The following is a 16,086-nucleotide window of genomic DNA, read 5'->3' as shown; positions in this document are numbered from 1 at the left end:
CATGAGAAATTTGCTTTGGTCTGTGATGTTTAATACTTTGATCAGGAATGTGGGAGATGATAACATAAGATCACTGATAAAAGCTTCAGCTCAAAAAGAGAAGGAAGATAAGTAACAATCAAGAAGAGAAGTCTATATCCTGGAGTGGTACAGATCACTCAGCTAAATAAAAAATACTATCCAGTATATGCTTTAAAAGAGCCAGCGTAAAATCATACCTGTAGGGCCATTTAATTTTGGTTTTATTGGTAAGAAAGAGCTCCTCTGAACTTGGGAAGAAATCATTGTAACAAGGATTTTCAGGTAACTTTGAAACCAGCTCTATCTGCTGCCATAGCGTGACGTCGTTTAATTTAAACCTTTAGCATATAACAGAGCATCTCCATAATCAGGGTGGTGCGTATTACCTGTTGTGAGCACATCTGTGCTTAACTGGGATTTCCACATGTGAACTGGAGAGGGCTCAAACTAAGGACCAGAGATTGGTCAACTTAATCTGATAGTTTGCAGTAGCAGAATTTAGGCAACCAACTCTTTAATCTGGTGAAGCAATGTATGACCAATCCCCTAGCTGAAGCTGAAGCTGAACACATGTAGTTCAGAAATGAGCCATACCTTTTTCAACAGTGAGAGCAATCAGCCAGGATAAATTTGGTAGATCATCTGCAATACATCCCCTGCATAAGACTCTTAGGTTGTCAGGATGGAATTTTTATTTATGTTGTAGTCCAAACAAGATAATATCATAGCCATTTTTGACAGAATGTCAGAATAAATTATCCCAGCTGTTCCCTTTATTTGGTTATATGATCTATAAATCCTCTTAATATACTTGGATTATCGATTTTTAAAATTAGCTAAAAAAAATATATAGCTTTCAAAGCAATACTGTCTTTTAAGCTGTTATGCATAAACCCATTTAAAGTTAGCAAACACCTTGCTTTCGAATACAATTTTGCAGTATAATTGGAAAGGAACGGCACATACATAATCTCAAAGAACATGGAGGATTTGACGCAATGAGCTTAAAGAGCTGTTCCTGGCACATAGTCACTGGATATATCCGTTCATAAACAAGGAGAAATGCTGCTCATAAGTGTCCTGGTTACTGAGGCCAGTGATCAGTTATGTCAATATATTGTCACATCTTCTGCAGAAGAGCCTATATTCCATGTATTTTACTCCCAGTCCACCATGCGCATGTTTAAGGTCATCCCTGCTCTCCATCTAAAGCAGCACTTAAAGGTTAATCACTGAGCTCCAGCAAGTAGGTGCCACCTCCTTCTGCTCCGAGCAAAAGCTGTCCCCACCAACCTGGCATGTTCCTCACCTGGTGTAGTACCTCTTCCCATCACTGATCTTGAATGATCAGGCACGTGACTAAAGATGACAATATCTCATGCTCACAAAAGATGATTTTTAAGGAATTTAGGCATTTCACGTGTTGCTCAAATAGCAGTGAGTGTACTTATTTGCTGTTTCTATAAGGGTAACATATAGGGTCCCTAGCAGGGCGGCGCCTCATAGGCAGAGGCTAAAAGACAGTGATTTTCATCTCTCCTGCACATAGATTTGATGATGTAAATATGAGATGGGACACAGCAAATTGTGCAAGTGAAAGGAGTCGGGGGTTGGGTAAGGATGGATTAAAAAATACAAGATAACGAGGGTACTGGCTGATGGCTGCTGATCAGGAATGGACAGAAAGCAATTTTGTGAGACATTTCAAGATTAAAGTTGTTTCTCTTCAACGTCAGAACAAAATGCAGGCTTTCCAAATGTTTCACTAAACCGTAGACAAGAAATGGCTGCCTCCTGTTATCCAGCAATTTGGTTGCTGGCCTCTGTAGGCTCAGACCCCTGTTTGAGTTTAAAAAGGTAGATTTTTTTACCCCAGATTACTCAGGCAGGTTAGGGAATTAAACCCAAGGTTTTCCTATCCTAGACTTACACCTGATTTAGCCCAGCTAGTGAGGGGGCTTTCCCAACTGCTGGAACATTTTTTGTGGGAAATAAAGGCATTTTTCAGATGTCTTTTCCTTTTTCTTTTTTTTTTTTTTTTTTTTTGAAGTTGGTGTGTCAAAAGTACCAGCAGCTGGGCCTGTATTGGGGGCAGGGAGAGCTCTAGGCACTGGTTGCCCAGAACTGTTCTGTGTATGAGAACAGACCAGTGTATTTTCACTTGCTCAACTCATTGCATAAAGGTAGGATGGGTACAAAGCTCTGCTAAGCTGTTTCCAAGACTGCTACTATGTTAATGAACATAATTATCCAGGAAAGAGACAAAACCCTAAATGACCTTAAGAGGCCCAAAAATGAACATAATTATCAACAATAACAATTAAGAATTCAAAATAAATTAATAATTTGTAACACACCTCCAAAGAAATTGCAAAGGTTACAAAACTCAAGGGATCTCATCAGCATAAAGAGGAAAAAAGGTTGATCTGAGAGTAATTGATTTGCACCGGGCTCCTAAGTGAAGGTCAGACAGAACACAGGGTAAGTTTTTGGGTACTCTCGAGTGGCTGTGCCTCGCCAGGCACAATGGTGAGCTTCAGCTGCAGACAATCTCCCAAAGCCCTTGTGTAGAGAGAAACAACAGGTGGTATTTCTTCTTTCAATAACTGAGAAAGACATACATGCCCACCATCCTCCCTCAGGAGCAAGGTTTGAGGAAGCAACATGCAAAACTGTGTGGGAAATAAGCAAGAGTCCGATCCAAAGGTTACTCAGGTCCCTGTGGCCACGGACACCAAGGCAGGGTTATTTCACTGTAGTGTCTTGGGGAAAAGAGCCCTTCCCATGGCCTTCTACATAGGTGGGCAAAGGTAGGTGTGGATCTGGGTGAGGGGAATGGCCTTGGAAGGCCATCATCCCCAGCTTGTGCTTGAGTTCCCCATTTCTGTGCGTTTCTGAAGATCTTATTGACTTTGGCAGTGGGGTTCCTGGCAGAACTGGACTTGTCTTGTCCCATGTTCTCCTGATGAAAGCCCATCCCAGGTAAGGGCGAGAGTGAGACTCATGGAGGGGTGTGATATTCTTCACTTCTATGCTTCTGATGGGAGACTGAGTCTCTCTCTTGTGTAATCAAAGGGGACAATTTGGGGCTACATGTTATTATTGTTCCTAAGCAACATCCCTTACTGCGGGAACCCCTGCTATGCCAGTGCGCAGAATTTGCATTGTACAATGTCAATTTTGTCCTGGCAGCTCCTTCATTTTCTTTCTTTACTCTAAAGAAATGGGGACTTTTTGGTGTTGGGGATTTTTTAATACACTCAGTGAAACACGCAGCGAAAGGTGCATGATAATACAGGCTCCAAGGTAGCCATGCACGCACAAAACCTGTGTTCACATTTAATGTCTTAGCCCCAGAGAGTGTTTTTATGAAAGCAGCGTAGTACAGGCCTATTTATTACCTGCCAATTCCATTTTTAGAGTGAAGTCACTTCTGAGACAGAGTTTTTTCGGCAACAACCTGTTCCTGTGGATGGATGTGGGGGTGGGTGTACGAGTGGGTGGGCAGGGGAAAGGGTGGGTGTGATGGGAGAACAGTACCTAAGTATTACAGAATTGCTGTAGAAAATATCTTGCACTTTATTCCTTGAAACAGATGGTGCCAGTTGATTACCTTCACCAAGAGGAGCTGTACCTGTTAGTGGGGGTGTGAAGAAACTTCTCTGCAGTGATAGCTCTGGGAAAGGAAAACTATCACTTAAGGTGTTCAAACAAGATCTGCCGCAGGAAGATTAACACGTGCAGGTTAAAGAGCTGGGGCAGGGGAAGCAGGGGCAACTCTGTACGACACAGGGCTACTGCCCTGAATTACCAGGTGGTCTGCTGCATGTCCATGGGAGATAAACTATGTCCATCCCGTTGGAGGGAATTTGCGGAGCCGAGAGGCACTGCGCCATAGTGCAACGGCAATTTGCTTCGCTGTGGCTGCTCTGGTCACGTTGGAGTTCAACCCGCGGTGACTTGTCCATCCAGCAAGCCCAGCTCTCTGTTCCTTTGATTCAGCGTCTTTTTAAACTGCTCCCAAAAAGAGCTCAGGAGAGAGCTTTTGGCCATGTGCCTGCTCCCTCCTCTATAGCCCTCCAAAGGGCTTGGCGCATCTCTGTCCCTGAGCAGCTCAGCAGTGGTCTCTGTCAAATCAGCCCTTCCACTGCACATGGTGGGGTTAAGTTTTTTCTAACGTATTTGCTGAGAGTGCTCTGTATAATAAATAACTATGGCTGAAATGTCCCCCACCATAGAAGCTTCGTACTGTTTCTGCAGCCTTGTATTTGACTGCTTGCTTTTTCACTGTGTTGGCTTTCCCAGTGGCTTTAAGAGACTTGGGTTTGCATGGTTCAAGGAAAGCAGAATCAAACCATCTGTGTAAGATGCGTGGGGAATTTTGAGCTAGTAAGGCAGGAAAAGGAGAATTTCTACAGTACAGCAGAAGAACACATGCTGCGTTTTTCATATGTTGGCTCCTGGAACTTCACTGCAACAGTAAATAAATTGCCTCAGCAGTTTCTGAAAAATGCCATTTAATTTTTGCTGGCCCCTGGGAGTGCTAAACATTGTCACATTTGTTGAAAATGCCAGTAAAAGACTCCTGGGAATTTAATCCACATGCCTGCAGCTTTGATAAGTTTTATAACAAGCTGCTGTAGTACAGCACTGCTAGTAAGAGCTACTGTGTTTGTAAGGCACTGTGGAAAAATAGCAAGAAAAAAGCACTTCCATTTTTATTCCCGTCAGGTTAAAATCTATCGCTATACCAAAGCCTTAAGAATTGGACAAAATAGATGAAAATGGAAGGATGCTACATCTGCTCTTACATTGGGATTCGGTAGAAATGCACTCACCATTTTATTTTTTCTCAAGACTGCAGAAGAATTGTACCTCTGTGAAATGAAAAATTCTGGGTATGGCCCAAGTCTTGAATATTCCATTAAATCAGGAATAATTGTTGTAGAACTAGTCTGAGAAAAGAACTGGCATAGTCTAAGTATTTTGAAGAACTTGACGCTGGGTTATGGAAGACAGAGATTCAAGATCTTATGCCATTTGCTTCAGGGAACAGTATTCCTCCATTAATATTTCAGACCTGCGTTATAGCCGTAAAGCTGTCGGGTGTAAAAGCTAGTTAGTGTTTGTTTACCTCCTCATACAAACTCGGCTGAAATCAATATATTTTGCTGCCCAGTAGAAGAGCATATTTTTGCATTCACATTTTTGCATCATACTCTAGGATAATCTGGTCAGCTTTATTCCAAAGCTGAATTTTGCAATCTAGAATGATGGTTCTACCTGCTGCCTTGTGTTGTGGAAAAAGAAGAAAAAATTAATTGGAAGGAGAAAGAGAAAGCATTGACACATATTCATACATATCCGTTTTTAGACTTGTATCTCAACTGAAACTGTTTTGCATTCTGTGAATATTTTACTATTTTCCTGTCATCGTATCTGTGCACTTCCATTTTCAATAAGAAACATTAAGAATAGAATCATAGGATCATTTAGGTTGGGAAAGACCCTTAAGATCATGAGGTCTCATGGGGGGTCCAATTGTTAAGCTAGCACTGCCAAGTGCATCACTAAACCATGTCCCTAAGCACCGCATCTATACATGTTTTAAATACCTCCAGGGATGGTGACTCAATCACTTCCCTTGGCAGCCTGTTCCAATGCTTGACAACCCTTTCTGTCAAGAAATTTTTCCTAATATCCAATCTAAACCTCCCCTGGTGCAACTTGAAGCCATTTCCTCTCATCCTATCACTTGTTAATTGGGAGACACACCCATCTCGCTACCACCTCCTTTCAGGTAGTTGTAACCAGCAATAAGGTCTCCCTTCAGCCTTCTTTTCTCCAGCCTAAACAACCCCAGTTCCCTCAGCTGCTCCTCATAGGACTTGTACGTTAGACTCTTCACCAGCTTTTTTGCTCTTGTTCGGGCACGCTCCAGCACCTCAACATTTTTCTTGTAGGGAGGGGCCCAAAACGGAACACAATATTCAAGATCTGGTCTCACCTGTTATTCTTGTGGTATTCTTACGTGTTTCTTCAAACCTCAGCTCCATCCTCCCAAGTCAAATATTTTCTGCTTGAATTATTTTGAGATCAATTTTTGTAGACTGTAGAAATATGTCTAGTTTGCATAAACACAAACATGAGTCAAAAGACTTTTGCAAATGTATCGTTTTAATACAACTGCAAGATTATCTGTTGAAATACGAGATTCTTCATTACAATATTTAAGCAATTTTGAAGTAATTTCAGTTGGCAGAACTGCTGCATGGTTGAGCTTCATAATTCTTTTGCTATTCTCTCTTCTCAGGTAGTTACGATAAATACATGTGCTTTTTACTGCTCCGATTTTTTCCCTGCAAAGTAAGGTCTACAGTAGGAATGTGCAGACCTTTCGATTTGGCTTTATTCCATTTTAGGAAGAGCTTTATGACAAAGCTATTCCACAGGTGGTAAATATGCCCACTGGAATTCTGCCACAGGAACAGTGTTGCAGAATTGTATTAGACTGATGAGTCAGGCCTCACATCTTTTCTGAAGAGACTAACAACATGTCAGTTACTACATTACTACTATCTACTTGCTTATTTGTGTTATTGCTCCAGAAAGAACAAAAGCTGTGTTAGTCTGGCAGGTAAGAATGCCATGCTTGCTCAAAGACCCTGTAGTTCAAACCATAATACAGTTGGACTCTGAAAAGAAAAAGGGAATAAAGAAGAATGAGAGAATAAATAAAAAAAATAAGTTGCTGCTGAGTCTTGACGGACTGAGGGACTCTAGCTTCAGTAAAGCTTCATTAACTAAAACTAAGGCAACAAACCACACCTGCTGCCGTTGTGGTGGTGAAAAGATATTTCCACATGCTTCTTGAGAACTATGAGTACCAGAGCTGTTTACAGAGCATACTGAAAGATCTCATGGGTATTAACCATTCTTGTTCACTTTTGAAATGGGTCATTTTTTAGCAAGTGGCCTAGAAGTGAAAAGCTGTTCTTAACATCAGTTCTATGAGTCATTCCATTTCCCCCATATTAGTTAATATAATTTAATTTCCCTCTCTTGACCTGTCATAAAAGAATCTGGGGCAAAGGGTTGCCTTTCTCCATACTTGTAAATTATTTGATATAATTTGTTTGAGATCTCCTTCTTTCATGGTGCTTTCTTAAAATTAGAACCAAATTAAATGTGTTCCTAGCCACTGCAGAATACATTGATTAGAGCCGAATTATGCTCAATTGTGATCTACATGGAAACTTGCATGACACATCTCTCCTGGAGTGAAACTAAAAGGGAATTTGAATTGTCTTCTATTCCTTTCCAACGAATACAGTTCATTAACCATTAAATCCAATAAGTTGTGGTCAATATTTAGAACAGATGAATGTGTAGATTTAATGAATGATGCAGCTATTAGAATAAAACTCGCAAGTACTTGCCTAATCTGTGCTAACTGAATAGTCTATGTCTATTAAAGGATAATTAATGACATGTATATCTTTCTTTTTTTTTTTCATTTCTTATTTGTACTGCTGCAGTCTCCACAGTCCCCAGTTTCAATCAAGACATCATCCTTGATTACGAAAGTAAATACTGTAAGATCATGTGTGTTTAGTATGACTGTTGTGGGCATTTGCAGTGATTTACATATGTCCGCTTACATGCAAAAAGGCGGCATGAGTACATGTGTTTTCAGGGGTTAAGGTGGCAGATGTCTACTTTTGCAAACCCACAGTGGCAAGTTCAAGCCCTCTGGTCTCCCACAGCTGACTGTTTTCAGCCTCGCAAGCTGTTTTCCTGGCTTTCTGCTGCTTGCCACCTTTTTTTTTCTTGTCTTATTTTGATGTGTTTTTCTCCATTACTTTTCAGAAACCATTTTTCCTTTGAAAAGGTTGTACAAGAGAAATTATGTGTATGTGTAGAAGAGAGAGCGAAAGAAAGAGACGGAAGTTACCTTCTGCTTGGATCCAACAGGAAACAGCTTCTCAAGTAGCTATCACAGTCGGAGAACAGCACATCTAGGTTGTCTCTGTGATGATAAAATAGCATCTACCCCACCTGACATCAGAGACAGCCTCTAATCCCAGATGGCTAACATAAAAGCTCCATAACCTTGTGATACTTACATGAAAGGTAGGTCATAGATGGGATCTGACTAGTAGGAACCTGAAGAATTGCTGCGGTAGGAGGGAGTAATGCAGAACCTCTGCTCTGCATGGATACAGCCAGCTTCTCCCATGACAGTTCAACTCTTCCCAACCCCCTGTGCAGTGTTTGGCTCTGCAATTTTGGGTTCTTGATGACAGAAATGCAATAACTGAACTCTGAAAGCACTGGTAATGCTTTTTTTTTTCTCAAATGCTTCCACAGATACAGATTGGGATTTTGTTTGTCAAGCATAAGCACTGTCAAATGTATCTGCTTTTTTTTAACTTTGGAAATGACAGCTTTCTGATCAAAGAAAACATTCTTTTTTTTTTTTCCATCCTGAGGAATAATACAATACTGGTTCTCTTCCAAATAACACATCTCACGTCTTGTTGCACTCTTTCCTTAAGACATATAACTTACTATAGCAAGCTTTTCAATTAGGGCCTGATCCAAAACTTGTAACTGCAGTTGGAAAAAAACACAACATTGCCTTCAGGCTCTTTCAAGCAGTTTTATGTGCAGTTATTGACACAGTGGTCACACTTGCGTGACAAGGCTACGTTGTAGGGACAATATACACAATACAGCATTTCCTTAGGTTGTTAATGGTCATTTTAGATAGTGGGAAAGCTACCTTTTTTCTCCTTTTTCTTCATGTCAGTTCTGCCGATCAACTGTAAAATGTGACAATGATTAGACACAGCAGCTTTTTTCTGTACCAGTGTTTCGATGCACCAAAACTTACTCCCTCTTTTTTTCTTTTATACTTTGTTTTAATCTAAGGCGAAGACTTATGGCACCTTTGGGAATTAGCCATGTGATCCACTTTCCTGACAGGTGCAGAGGAAGAATTTCTGGCCTCTTTCATGTCTGTCTTTTCAGCTTTTGTCACAATGTGATAACTGAAAGAACCTTTCTTACCATCGCGCCGTCGTGTTAACAGTGTAAATGGAAAATGGTAAGAGAGAGACTTTAGTTCTCCACAGAATGTGCCAGCACCACCAATGTGGGCACTTGCTCAGACAGCTAAGGCTTTAAAAGTGTCAGTCCAAGTGCCCAAAGTGAAGTCCCTAACCAAGCAACATCCCTCGCTGCTGGCTGAAGGGCACAGTGTGTATACCCGAAGGGCAACCATAGCTCCTCCAGGCGTTATGAAAAAAAGGGAGGGAAAAGGGCAAGTAATCCCTCAGATGGAGGGGGGGAATCTTCCAAGGGGCACAGGCAGTGCAGCCGGTGTGCTCAGGGTGTGCCTGACCACAACGCAGGGATTTAAACTACTAGCAACTAGTCGCCAGGTCTGATCCTTCCTGAGCTGCGCATTAGCGGAAAGTTGGGCTTCCCGTTGCTCTCGCCTGCGGTCCGGGAGTGGCTCAGACCGACTCCGCGATCCCTGGCTGAGCCTGTGCCTCGCAGCCGCTCGTCTGCGCATGAGTCGCCGCGGGAGGCTCCGCGGCTGGAGTATTTCAGGGGCTGGGCAGCGGGGGAAGATGCTCAGTGCCTGAAGGAGGCCGTGCGCCCGGCGGAGGGGCAGCCGCGGCGGGCCATGGACAGGGCGCCGGCGCGGGGGGCACCGCGGAGCGCGGCCTGAGGCCAGGGCGGCGCGGCCGTCGGGGCAGCGCCCGCTTCAGCACCGCGGACAGCGCCCAGCCAGCACCGCGGCCCCGGTTCCGGCTCCCGGTCCCGGCTCCGGCTCCCCTCGGCCCCGCTCCCCCCGGCCCCGGCTTCGCTCCCCCGGGCCCCGGCTCCCCGCTCCCTCCGGCCCGACTCCTCCGGCTCCGGTCCCTCTAATCCCGACCCCGCTAGCCGCGGCTCCGGTCCTCGGGCGCCTCGGACCCGCTAGCTCCGGCTCCGATTCCCGGGAGCACCGACCTCCCCCCTACCTCCAGCTCCGGTCCCCGGGTGCTCCGGCTCCCTACCCTCGGCTCCGGCCCCACTCCGGCCGGACCCCGCTCCTCCCCGCCTGGCACTGCTCTCGGAGTACCCTGGTCCCGCTCCCCCGCCGGTCCTCTCCCCTCTGCCCCGGCCGGCCGCCCAGCCCCTCGCCCCTCTCTCTGCACCTTCGGCTCTACTCCCCGCCCCCTGCTCTCCCTACACCCCGCTGCCCCCGGCTCCGCTCCCCGCTCCCCCGGCCCCTGCCCCCCTGGCCCGCGCCGCCGGCAACATGCGCGGGCGGCCGCGGGCGGCGGCAGGCGAGGCTGCGGTGCCGGCTCGGATGCCCCCTTCCTCCTGCCCTCGCCCGCTCCAGGCGACCCGCTGAGAGATGGACTTGGCAGGCGTGCTGCTGGCGTTGCTCCTCGTGCTGGTGCTGGTCGTCTCTCTGCTCTCCAACCTCCTGGTGCTGCTATGCTTCGTCTACAGTACGGAGATCCGCAAGCAGGTGGCCGGGGTTTTCCTGGTGAACTTATCCTTTTGCAACCTGCTCCTCACCGTCCTGAACATGCCTTTTACCCTCCTGGGGATCTTGAGGAACCAGCAACCCCTCGGGGGCTGCGTCTGCAAAGCGGTGGGTTTCCTGGAAACTTTCCTGACTTCCAACACGATGCTGAGCATGGCAGCGCTCAGCATCGACAAGTGGATTGCCGTGGTGTTCCCCTTGAGCTACACCAGCAAGATGCGGTATAAGGACGCCGCGATACTGATGGGCTACTCGTGGCTCCACTCCCTCACGTTCCCCTTGGTATCCTTGTTTTACTCGTGGGTAGATTACAGCAGCGTTTATGCCTCTTGCACCTTACACCTGAAGGAGGAGACGGGCGGAGAAGGTTTACGGTGTTCACCATCGTCTTTCACTCCACCAGTTTCATGCTGTCGCTGGTGATCTTGTGTTTCACCTATTTAAAGGTGTTGAAAGTTGCCCGGTTCCACTGCAAGCGGATAGACATTTAACCATGCAGACTCTGGTTTTGCTAGTGGATATCCACCCCAGGTAATGCGTGCGTGTTCGTGTTCACAGCCCCAGGGAACCTGCGGCAGGTACCCCGGGCGGAGGGAATGTCCTGCCTCCCCAGCACCCTTCTCCTGCGCTCCTGCTCCGCTGCTTATAGTGCCAGCAGATGGTAGCTTGTGCGGTTGTAGCCTGCTTTGGTTAAATGCTAGTCCCGCTCGCCGGATGCTCCCACTTGCCCGAGCTCCCTTTAACAGGGACCCGCTCCTTTGGTGAGTGCGATCGTCCTCAGGCTCGGCGGGGCCGGGGCTGCTCCGATTCCCCGGGGCTGCCCTCCCTTCCCTTCCCCGGCTGCCCTTCTCCCGGGGTCCGGGCTGCCCTCCGCTCCCCCGGGGCGGCCCTCCCCTCCCCCGGGCCGGCACAGGGCTGCTCTGCCCTCCTCTCCCCCGGGGCACGGGCTCTCCGGCAGGGATGGAGTCCTTCCCCTCTCCCCCGGGCTCACATCTCGCCTTCCTGCTTCTTGCCTTAACCCACTGGCTGCTCTCTCTCCCCCGCAGTGTGAAGCAGCGCTGTCTTAACGAGCAGAAACGGAGGCGGCAGCGGGCTACCAAGAAAATCAGTATTTTTATAGGCTCGTTCGTGAGCTGTTTGGTCCTTACATTATCACCAGGTTAGTATCGCCTGTCGGGGTGGGGGACTTTCTGGGTCCTATATGTCCTCTGGTGCGCTGGAGTTGGGGGAGGGAGGGGAGCTACAGGTAATTCTGGGGTGCCAGAGCCTGACCGAGACCCGGGGCCGACCCTGCCCGCAGTCCCTTGCTCTACTTTTCTCATTGCAGCCAGGTCTGGGCGCCTCTGCCAAGAGCAAGAGGCTTTTAGGACAAGTATCAGGAATTAATTACATGCCAGTGGGAGATGAAAGCAGTTTAAAAGACTCGACACTCTGCCTTATTAGCGCAGCCCGAGCAGTAGAGAGGAAAGAACACAGTTTTTCCTGATTAGCTTAGTCTTTTTCTTTGTTTTTAAAGACATTAGCTCACACTTGCTGCTATTGGAATCTGAAGTGACATAACTTAAATTTATACAGGCTGATAATTTGTGAGATAAGTTTTGTGCCTGGAAACATTAATGTCTGTGAATATATTGCTAATGGTGCAGCATGGCCTTGTGATAAGTTGTAAGAGTTATCTCCCAGGAAAACCAATAATTAGACTTTCAAAAGTACAGGAAACATCATGCTCTCAACTGGTCAGAATTATTGGCATCCACCCTGCTGGTTTCCACCTTTTTAAGTAGGCATGCATCGTTCTCGTTCCGTACTTGTATAGTCTTTATACAACATATGGTTATTATTTTTAAATCTTGCATAAATCAGTGAGCTGGAAGCCAACATAACTGTTGAATTGCAGCACCTCAGGATTTAGCCTTTCATCTCTAAACTAAAATGGGCTACGTCTTTCACAAGTGATTTTTTTTTTAAAGTATTTCTCACTTCACAGTGTGTTCAAGACACCTTTGAAGAGAACTGACTTCTGTTGAGGAAGGTGCACAGGTCTGCAAAACCACCCTGGGGAGGGCTTCTAAAGGTTGCTGCCAAGCTGCTGGGGTCTGTAGCCACACCAGCTGACAGAAACTGGCCAGCTTTAGCAGACTGATCATATACAGTCACAGATATATAGACCGTTTATGATCGCTGCCATTGCCCTTATCTTACATGGGCAGGGGGACAGATTTAGGCCAGTGAACAAAAATGATATTGGTTTTTAACCTTTAGGATGACATTTATTTCACTTCCCCGTTATACATTGAAAGGAATTCCTGACTGATTGCCTGGATAACTACTTCTTTTTTTTTTCTGCCGTTGAAAGGATTATTACAAATATTAACATTACATCACAGAGTTAAAAGGTTAATTGATCACTGTTCAGTACATTCTGAGTCATTTTCTATTCACTTTTGCCATAATCAGGAGATAATTATATTGAGCAAAATGGATTTTGCAGTGTTCTTTCCATCTTAACATTACCAAGCTCAGCAAATTCCAGCATTGCCACATTTTTCAGAGCGGAGACATTTCTTATAAACTTCTAAAATAAAAGTGACTTCCTTCTTCAGACTTTGCATTTGGCAAATGTGAGACAGCGTGTTTTCTATGTGTGACAAACTGATACCTCATGTGTCACTAGAGAGAAGCCTGAGGGTTGGTTTGTGTAAATGTGTGTGCCAAGGCACAGCTTCTGCCTCCGTCACAGGACTAAATTAATGCAGTGACAGCAAAATGGGAAGTATCTGGGGAGGGACATCCTCAAAGGCTTTTTGCCCCAAAGGCAAGGCAGTGTCCAGGCAGCACTAGATAAAAGGCGGTGGTGGAGGTGAGGGGGAGGACTTGCTGCCATGTCCACCTCTCCATTCGTCCCCCGTTCTGGTTTTTAGGGGTGGCCCTGAAGTGATCTCTAGGGAGGCAATGTGAAAGACATCCTCCCAATTTCTTGCTCTCTGGCCTGGTGACTCAGGTGGTGTTGTGAGCTCAGTATTTTCTCCTCATTTCAGATATGTGAATGAGATTATGATCATTAGCGATATATTCATCTGTTCGCTAAGAGCCGACAGATGAATTTCATCTTTTTGTAACAGCACTGAAAACAAGAAAATGATACTAAGATGCATTCAGATGGATATTTCTGAGGCTGACTTGATTTGGCCAGGCCCTTTATCTTATTAAAATCTGTGTAATTTGTCTTCTGTTGGCTTCAGTGCAATTATGTTTTGGGTCCATAATACATTAAAGGGAATGCATCTATTTTATGAGTGAAAGATACCTTACTCTTCTTATTTAGTGTCTTTATAAAAACATCAATCGTGTAAATATCAAATGTATATTTCTTGTATTAGGGTGGTATACAGGATGGGATAAACCTAAGCAACCACGCAGCAAGTGTCATTTATTGTACATTTATTTATTCCTCACATTTGTGTCTGGTACATTTGTTTATTCCTCACTTTTGTGCCTTCGTCTGCTCTCTGTTTTGAATTCACTGGAATTTTTTCCAAGCAGCTTCAAACAGAAGTCATCTGTTTTTTAAATGCACTTGCCATAGGAATGATTTCACTTTTATGCATACAAATGCGAAATTTTCCTGTCAGAGTCCAACCACTCGTGTCAATGTTCAGTGCTGATGGTGGTAAGTCAGCTTTTCTACGTGGAGAGATCGAACAGCTTCAAAAGTCAATGCCCTGAAGTTGGGAGCTTTGCACTTTGGAGAGAGGCCAAAAGGTTCTTCAAGCCTTGAGAAAGCTTCTGATCTTACATCTTCAAAGAGTGATGTTTTAGAGTACAGAAAAGGGCTATTTTATCTCATGCTACTTTTTTTTTCTTCTGCAACAAATATAGCAAAATAGTATATTCTTGCTCCTGCAAAAGGTTTCACAAAAGATGTACAGATAATAAAAACTTCTCACCCTGTTCTTTCCATCTTCCTGGAGAGTTTGCCCACTGCAGATGAACTGTATGCCAGACATTTGCTGGAACAGTCTGACAGTTTGCTCTCACTTCTGTGGGAAAATTGTTTAACTTAGTTGCAATTTCTCCCCTTATGATTAATGCACCCATCTCAGCTGAGGTGCTGAGGCCACTAATCATCCGTGAAGCACAGACCAGGAGACACAGGTCTGGAGACAGTTGGCTGGTCATATAATGATGATAAAAGTGTTGTTTCCTTGTTTTCTTTGGCCAAACTAGCAGTCAGCCAAGCGCACACTGAACCTTGCCCAGGTAAGTAGATGCAGTTGTGCTCCTAAGCATGCTATGGGATTGCAGGTGCCACCCAAATCTCTCTGATGATACTCATGCATTGTTCTTCATACTACAACAGTCTGACATGAATCCTCTGCATATGTGATAATTCAGGGCAGAGGTGTAATGCAGGTTCACTGTTCTGTATCTGAGGGGGTGGATTCCGTGATCTAGATCAGGTTTCTGGTGTCATTTGAGATGCTCCATAGTATCCAGAACGTTTACATAGGTTGGCAGATATGACACAGGACCTAGAGGAGACCCTCAACTTCCCAGAGCAGCAGCCTGATGCCGAGGGGTTTGTGCCCAATGGTCTCAAGTGTCACCAGACAGCCTGTACTTAGGCAACGGTGTTGAGCAAGCCTGGATGCTCCAAGTCACTTGTGTCTATCTCAAGCTTGCCACAGGAGAGGGGGTTGTCAATTATGTCACTGGGATTTTGACGTCTTAACCAGCACAGCTCTCTACATTCAGAAAGTGACCAATAGCACTTTCTTATCTCTGATGCATGGGAGCATTAACATTGAAAACGTACTTTTTTCTCTCTTTCCATAGAGGGAATGATTCTTGTCTCCAGTGGCCTTGCTAGGAAAGTTCCCTTTGCCTTTATTGAATCCAAGGAGTAAGTAGCTACAGGGCCCTTCTCCTGCAGGGACCGTATACTGTAAGAAATAAGTGTTACTTTAATGTTTCATGAAGCGTGAGTTGAGCGCTGGGATCAGTGTGAACATAACACTCAAGTGTTTCCATCTCTCTTTAATGTTTAACAGGTTGATAGAACTCCTTCCTTTGTTACCATAAATTACTACTGGGGAATTATGAGCAAGTGCCTCACCTACAGTAAGGCTGCATCAGATCCATTGTGTTTACTCGCTTTTACGTCAACAATACAAAAAGTTCTGATCAACATCGTCAACAGGATTCTTAAGCGGGACCTGTATCCATCGTCAGGGTACAACAGCTCTCTCGACACCGAAAACGATTACTGCTTGCACAGAACAAACTAACGATGTGAAAAGCATGCCCCTTTGAGTGAGACAGGTGTCTGCTGCTGCTGGAAAGCTGCCTTTTCCCTCTCGTGCTGACAGTGGTGACAGTGTCTCCAGAGCGTGAAGCTGCATTAATGCGATGCATTTTCTTTGTGGACTTTCATGAAAGGCTCTTCCCTGATCTGCAGCCAAGTACAATGTATGGCAAAGCCTTGTCCCTGAGTGAATGGAGCAGACTTGAGGAGTTTA

At 45.2% G+C, this 16,086-nt stretch overlaps 1 protein-coding gene across 1 annotated transcript; it reads left to right on the top strand.

Moving 5' to 3' along the window:
* The first annotated feature begins 10,432 nt into the window (after positions 1-10,432).
* On the top strand, positions 10,433-15,855 carry LOC147528709 (G protein-coupled receptor 26-like). Its single transcript, XM_086612408.1, is given in 6 exon segments — positions 10,433-10,922; positions 10,925-11,053; positions 11,056-11,098; positions 11,614-11,702; positions 11,705-11,730; positions 15,619-15,855. Coding segments are annotated over 6 exon segments (1,014 nt in total).
* Positions 15,856-16,086: the final 231 nt, after the last annotated feature.

This window comes from Tauraco erythrolophus, chromosome 5 (genome assembly GCF_009769465.1).
Source record: "Tauraco erythrolophus isolate bTauEry1 chromosome 5, bTauEry1.pri, whole genome shotgun sequence".
NCBI lineage: Eukaryota > Metazoa > Chordata > Aves > Musophagiformes > Musophagidae > Tauraco > Tauraco erythrolophus.
The sequence above is the reverse complement of the archived record's forward strand: the minus strand, read 5'-3'. Positions and strand labels throughout refer to the sequence as shown.